The following is a 7,760-nucleotide window of genomic DNA, read 5'->3' on the forward strand; positions in this document are numbered from 1 at the left end:
GATAGAAGGAGAACTGATGCCTTTGAGCTTGTGGTGCTGGAGAAGAGTATTGAGAGTACCATGGACTGCTAGGAAAACAAACAGATTCATCCTGGAAAGAGTTAAATCGGGTGGTTCCTTGGAGGCAAGGATTCTGAGGCTCCATCTAACATACTTTGGACATTTTGTAAGGCGAGACCAGTCCCTGGAGAAGGACATCATGCTTGGGAGGGTGGAGGGACAGCACAGGAGAGGAAGGCCCTCTATGAAGTGGATTGATTCAGTGACTGAGATAATCAGGATGGAAGTGTCAGAGACAGTGTGATTGGCACAGGAAAGAGAAGAGTTTAGGGCTGTTGTACACAGGGTTGCTATGAGTCACAAGCGACTCAATGGCACATAACAACAACAACAACATCTATATCTTGGATTGTAACATTAATCATAACATTCTTTGTTTATTATGGTTTATTATGTCAGCAACTGTTGCTTGTAGTTATGTGCCTTTGAGTGACCTATAATTCATAGTGACTCTATGAACAATCGCTCTGAACTCTCCCCTATCTTGAGCCAACTTCACCATCTCTGACATACTTGATCACACTGTCACAGTTATTGTGTCAATCCATCTCATCCAGGGTCTTCCTCTCATACGATGACCCTCTACCCTTCCATCAAAGGCTCTCTAATAAATATTCTATCTGTTCTTAAGTATTTTTCCAGCTTTTTATTTTTACTTATCGTTTTTGGCAGAAAATAATCTAAATTTTTAAATCAAAGATATTTTTTCTTATAGTTATTTCTTTTACTTCATTAATAAAAAAACCTTATTCATTCACAGTTGAGTAGTTGCTTACATAGTTTAGTTTCTTAAAGATTTTGTATTTTACTTTTAAAATAGCTTAAATTTATAAAAATTTATTAAAGTTAGCTTACTTATAATATTTTTGGCATGATATAAAAATAAATATTTAACAAAAATAGTTTTTATAAGAACAGTTTTACTAGTACAGCCTTCCCATCATTTGTGGTTTTGTTATTGAACACGGAATTCTTTCTGCAGTCAACTGCCAGTAAGACAGACAGACTGAAATATCCAAAGCATTTTACTGCACATGTGGGAGAGGAAAAAAATCTTCTCAAAAACTTCCTCTTTTAGCATTAATTTTAATTTATTAATGTAATTAAGAAATTCTAAGATCTCACCAACTCCTTACTATCTATTGTCTTTCCCTTCACCCAATCTATCTATTGGCTAATATTTACCATTCTCTCCCTCCTTTCCCATCCCTGGCAACAATCCAGGAATGATTCTATCTGTGTGTAAACCTTTCCTTAGCTTTTCATAGTAGTGCTCTTAAGCTATAGTTGTCCTTTTGTGACTGACTTCTGTAATTCTGCAATATTCCCTCTAGATTCATCCGTGGTGTACAGTGTTTCACGAATTCTTTATCACTCCATTGTATGAATGTACTAGAATTTCTTTAGTGCTCAATCAAGGATGGACAAAGTTCTTTTCCATTTTCTTTGTAATTAAAAATAATGGTTAAAAGAGCATGTTGTCAGCAAGATGCTGCACTGCAATCCCAGAAGTACGCGGTTCAAATCCACCAGATGCTCTGCTGGAGAAGGAGGGGACAATCTCCTCCTGTACCAGTCAGATCTGATTTGATGGTACACATAAAAATAATACAATTTTTTTTTTTAAAAAAGAGCATGTTGTCATGCGCCATTTAGTCAGAATCCACTCAGAATCCCCCAGTGGGTTTTTTCAGAGGCAATAATTCACACTTACAGAGAATATCCATCTTTTCCCCATGGAGAAGTTGGTGGATTCAAATGGCATTCCTTTGAGTTGGCAGTGCAACTCTAAGCTACCTATTTATTGACACTATGTTTGTGCTGAAGTTCTTATTTCTTAAGGAAATATACATAGTAATAGAATCACTAGCAGTAACTGGATCAAATGGCATTTCTACTCTCAATCTTCTAAGGCAGAATCAAATTGCTTTCCACAGTGTTTGCACCATATTACATTTATACTAACAATGTATGAGAGTTTCAGTTCTACTCTCTCCAGACCTTCATCAGTATTTGTTGTGTGTGGTCTCACTGAATTTTGCTATTTTTGCTGGGGAGAGATGAGAGATTCTTGCCTGTCCTCATTTTTCTACTAGCAAATCTGCATAAACAGAAAAGGCATATAGCAAGTAAAAGCAAGGAATATTGTTTAAAATCACTCAATACAACTAATAGAGATCAAAATGTAAAAAGAATGCAAAACACATCCAAAAATCCAAAGGTGGCAATGAGTTTGTTTTTCTAATGACACTATTTTTTAAATTTTATACTGGTTTACTTACAAAGTTCATATACATTGTTTTTCATACCAAATCTTTCCCCTTTCCTTTACCCACCCCTTCTTCCACCCATCAAATGGTGCCACTCTATGATTAAACCCCCCACCCTCCACCAATCCTCACCCCTCTGCTCCCCACTCCCTTCCTTGGATCCTTGTACATTATGCTAAATGAACTAATTCAGTCTAAGAAAGACAAATACTGTATTAAGACCATAATTGTAGAACAAAACTTCTTTTTGAACGAAAAAGCTCTGATGAGATATTCATTGAAGAGAAAAGGAGTTTTCTGAGATGCCTTAAATGGAGAAATACCATAAACCCATCATCACTAATTAGCATTCTAAAATCCAAGTCTGTATGTAAAAATCTTCTGTAGGTTTTTGTATAAAAATATTTTATGAAGGAAATTCTTATGGGACAAATAACTCCAAGAATACTATAGAATATGTCTTCTATTTATTTGTGGTCTTTAATTAATTCTGATGGCAAAGAAAATTGATGTGTGAGCAAAGATAAACACAGAATTTATTCAGTACAAAAATGTAGTAATACTAATAAAGTAGGAAAATGGTATTGAAAAGTACACACAGCTTAGAAAATAGTCTAACTTTATCCTAAGTCAAAAGCTTACCTCTGGAACCCCTATGAACCTGGAGAAAGGACAAAAGTTATACAGGAAGTGTCTGGGATCTCGTTCATAGGGTTGCTATGAGTCGCCTGCAACTCGACGACACTTAACAACAACAAGTCAAAAGAAGCTTAAAGAAAGTTATTTTTTTAAAACAGCTCTAGTGGTTTAATGGTAAGGAGTTGCAATGTCAACAGAAAGGCACTTAGTTTTAATCTCTCAGCTGCTCTGCAGGAGAAATATGGACAGTCTCCTCCCTTGCAATTCAATGTCGCTGCAAATCCACGGGAGGATCAACTATCAGGCAGTCTGGTTCAATGGCACCTACCAACAACATCATTTAAAAAATAAAACTGAACCAGAAAAGGGGAGCAAAATTATTCTCCTTGGAGATTACTTACCACAAGCCTGAGACTAGGATGATGCCATAAACTTTCACATCTGCTGAAAAGCAGTTATGCTCAACTTTCAGATTATTTAATATATATGGAATGATGCTGTTGTTGTTAGGTGCCATTAACTACGACTCACAGTGACTCTAAAAAAAAAGCTCTGAATCCTGCGCTATTCTGTGCCATCCTCATGATCTCTGATATCCTTGGACCCTTTGTTACAGTCACTTTATCAACCCATCTCAATGAGGATCTTCCTCTCTTTCTTTCACCCTTCACCTTTCCCAGCATGATATCCCTTTCCAAGGATTGGCCCCTGTTCACAACATGGCCAAAGTATGTGAGACAAAAGTTATATATGGAATAGATTATGCAAAAAGACAAATACATAATCCTAAAAAGATCCATTCTGAACAAAATAAATCACTATTGTACAATTCTTTTTATATTAGTGACTCCACAGAAGAAAGAAGGGAAATCCATCTGTGCCATTTACAGCCTTGGAAACTCATAGCTGACTTTCAGGTCAGCTATGAGTCAGTTCTGATTCAATGACACTGATTGAGTGTTTGTGAGCGTTGTACTATATAAAAACATTGATTCAAAAAGTCACTTGCCATTTTTGCGGGAACTCTTCTGCATAGTCATCAGAGGGCAAGACTGGCTAGATGTGACATCTGAAGGAGCAGCAGAGCTTGTATGATGAGCCTTCACCTTGTCAGCCCAACTAACACCTGTGGGAGCCAGTCGGGGTGCAGCAACTGTGCCAGGTGAACCCCTGTGGAGAGAATGACTGCATTAATTTACAGTTACAAGTCAAAAGTCCAATTGTCAATATGTATTTAAGAGATACTTAAATTTTACATAAATTGTGTGTATGTGTGCAGCCACACAAAATAACACATAATTACATCAATTTAAGGAAAATACAAATTTATCTTAGTTTAATATTTCACTGATTTTATAAAGCATAGCATTATTATGTACAGAAAATAAAGGGAAAAGAAAAAGATAATATAAAAGCAGAAGCCAGGTGAACTATTTTGGAAAGAAAACTAAATGAAATGGAGACAGGAATCTTTCAAAATTACACATAATTTTTCATTAAAAAAGTAAACATCTTATTTTCACTTAAAAGTTATTTGTTTCAAATGTCTATGAATGATTATCTGAAAAACTATTATGATTTGTAAACCTTCACTCAAACAAAAAATAAAAATTGTGTTTTAATATGAATGTGTACTAACTTGTTAATTTGTAGGTGCAGGCTTTTTCTCTGTATACATTTTTGTATAAACCACAGCACCCTGCCTTATTGAGGAATGCCTTGTTAGTTTCTTTGAAGTGGAAACAGAATTGACTAGGACCTGTGAAACCATCTAAGTGCATGAACTTCCTCAAGAGTATTTTCTCCAACCTTTCATAACTATTCTGGTCATTCTTCAATTGACAGAAAAAAAATATTTTAAATTTTACTTCTATCAAAGTATAAAAAAATCCAAATTTTTATAGAAATAATAACCTCTTTTGCATCTTTCACACTTGTAATTAACTCATTTACTTAATATTAAAATTAAAAGTTAAAATGAAAACAACTTGCATAGAATCTAACTTCTTGGTAAATGTTTATTAAAATAACAATTAAAATTTTATAAAACACCAGAAAAATTGCATAAAAATTTTTTTTAATACATTGTCCTCGGTAAGCACATAACTCAAGCAACAGAAGTGGTGTATTAAAGGTTGTTTAATACGAGCCCCAATTTATCAGCAAGCTGTAATAAACACTTTTAACAATAAACAGTGTCAGATAATGCAACAAAGTATAGCTGTCCTGATGCCACATTCCTCCTCGTACAGCCCAGCATTTCGGATGATCTTTTCTGCATACAGATTGAAAAGGTATGGAGACAAAATACATCCCTGGCGGACACCCTTCTTGATTTTGAACCATGTAGTGTCTCCTTGCTCTGTTCTGATGACTGCCTCTTGGTCCAAGTATAGGTTTCACATAAGCACAATCAAATGTTCTGGAATTCCCATTCTTCTCAGAGTCAGCCATAGCTTGTTGTGATCCACCCAGTCAAAAGCCTTTGTATAGTCAATGAAGCACAGATAGACATTCCTCTGGTATTCTCTGCTTTCTGCCAAGATCTATCTAACATTAGCTCTAATATCCCTAATACCACGACCTCTTCTAAATCCAGCCTGCACATCTGGCAGTTCTCTGTTGACATATTGCTCCAGTCGTTTTTGGATAACTTTCAGCAGAATCTTGCTTGCCTGTGATATTGATACTGTTCAATAATTTCTGCACTCTGTTGGGTCAACTTTTTTTTTTTTAATGGGAACAAATATAGTCTTTTCCAGTCAGTTGGCCAGCTGGCTGTCCTTCAGATTTTTTGGCACAACTTAGTGAGCACATTCAGGGCAGCGTCTGTTTTTTGAAATATGTCAGTTGGTATGCCGTCAACTCTTGGTGCCTTGTTTTTTGCCAGTTCCTTCAGAACAACTTGAATTTCCTCCTTCATCACCACAGGCTATGGGTTAGTTCTGCCTCTATGGTACACAACAACAAGAACACTAATACAGCTAATAAATTCAGGAAAGTGTCACGTACAAGATAAAAAAAGAAACATTTGTATTTTTTTTTAAATTTTATTATTTTTTTTTTGTGTGTGTGTACCATCAAATCAGATCTGACTGGTACAGGAGGAGATTGTCCCTCCTTCCCTGGCAGAGCATCTGGTGGATTCGAACCGTGCACCTCTGGGATTGTAGTTGCAGCTTCTTGCCACTAGGCCACCAGAGCTCCCCTACATTTGTGTTTTTATATTACAGTAACAAACAATCTCAGAGATTAAGAAAACAATTATTTTTAATTTGCAGTGTCTGGAAGAACAGAATAGAAATAATTTTGCCACGGAGGTCAAAGGATTTTATCCTGAAAACTGTTAAATGTTGAAAGGTATTATAAAGGATCGAAATAAATAATAAAAAGAACTCCACAATAATGGTATAGCTGACTTAATACAGTTAAGATGTCAATTACAGCCAATGCAATTTATCAATATAATGCAATTTTTATTAAAATTTTAACAGCTTTTTTCTGTACACTTAGAAAAGCCAATCTTCAAATTCATATGAAATTACAAAAGATTCAAAACAGATAATGTTGAAAAAGGAAAATGAAGTCAGAATCCACAGTTCTTGGATTTACAATGTACTATAGTACAAAAAGGTGCAGAAATAAAAACAATACGCTTCTGCTATACAAACCAACAGAATAAAACTATGTGTCATTGTTGTGTCTGTGTAACATCGAGACAGAAACAATCCACAGATGACAAACAAGTAGGTTTCTGAAGGCAAAAATTTCACAGGAAGAGACTGGCCATCATTCTCCCATGAATTAGCTAGTGGATTCGAACCACATACCTTTGTATTTCCAAGATAATTCCTTACCACTAAGCCACCAGAATTCCCTGAAAATTTATTCCCTAAAAATAAAATGAAGAGTTAGAAATAAACCCAACAAGTTTTCATCAATGATGTCAAGACCAATCAATAAGGTAATGACAGTCCATTCAGCAGGTGAAAATTACACAAATGAGTGGTGACTCATATCTTACATTATGTATGAAAATTAACCCAAAATGAATCTAAATTTAAGAGCCAAACTCATAAAACTTAAAAGAAAATATAGGAATAAGGTTGTATGGTTTTCTTGTAGGCAGTGGATTTTTAGGTATGCCATCAAAAGCAAAGAACAGAAAAATATTTATTAATAAATATTAATTTATAAAAGAGTCTACTATCCAGGACCTCTACAGAAATTCTAAAACTCAACAACAGAAAACACAAAACAATACAACATAAGAATGGGAGGGGGGGAAAAAAGAATGGGAGGGAAAGAAAGATTTTTCTGAAAGAAATAAGTATCCAAAAGTAAGGCATTATTAGAAAGGAATATACACAAACTAGGCTATAATGTGTATGTCAAAATTTGATTGTGGTGATGGTTTCTAGCAATACTTGCCATATTGCTGGCTTTAAATATGTACATCTTCTTGTATGTCAATAAAGTTACTAGCAGTAATATAAAAATATTGTAAAAAAACATGGAGTACCAAGTCTCATATGTACTACTGGCATGAGCAAGAAACTAATATAAACTCTTTGGAAAACAATTTGACATTATTTAGTAAAGCTGAATACACACAACTCTGTAGCTTAATTTTTCTCATCTCTAACTGTAGGTTTTAGACATTTAATCATATTAAGGTTACAACCAGAGTGCTCTTTTGAGGCAAGAATGACAAGGCTTCATCTCACATACTTCAAGGGAGGGGGCAGAGGGGTGAGCAGGGAGAAAAGTACAATAATTAATGAATGGAAA

General features: G+C 35.1%; 1 protein-coding gene across 1 annotated transcript in view; it reads right to left on the reverse strand.

The window, feature by feature from the left end:
- Nucleotides 1–7,760, reverse strand: part of SCAPER (S-phase cyclin A-associated protein in the ER) — a 507,933-nt gene that overhangs the window by 416,840 nt on the left and 83,333 nt on the right. The window contains exon 6 of the mRNA XM_006888275.1: nt 3,979–4,139. Within this exon, the coding sequence (XP_006888337.1) occupies nt 3,979–4,139 (161 nt within the window). The remainder of the gene's footprint in view (nt 1–3,978; nt 4,140–7,760) is intronic.

This window comes from Elephantulus edwardii, unplaced genomic scaffold (assembly GCF_000299155.1).
Source record: "Elephantulus edwardii isolate Elephantulus edwardi_28Jun2011 unplaced genomic scaffold, EleEdw1.0 scaffold00066, whole genome shotgun sequence".
Classification (NCBI taxonomy): Eukaryota; Metazoa; Chordata; class Mammalia; order Macroscelidea; family Macroscelididae; genus Elephantulus; species Elephantulus edwardii.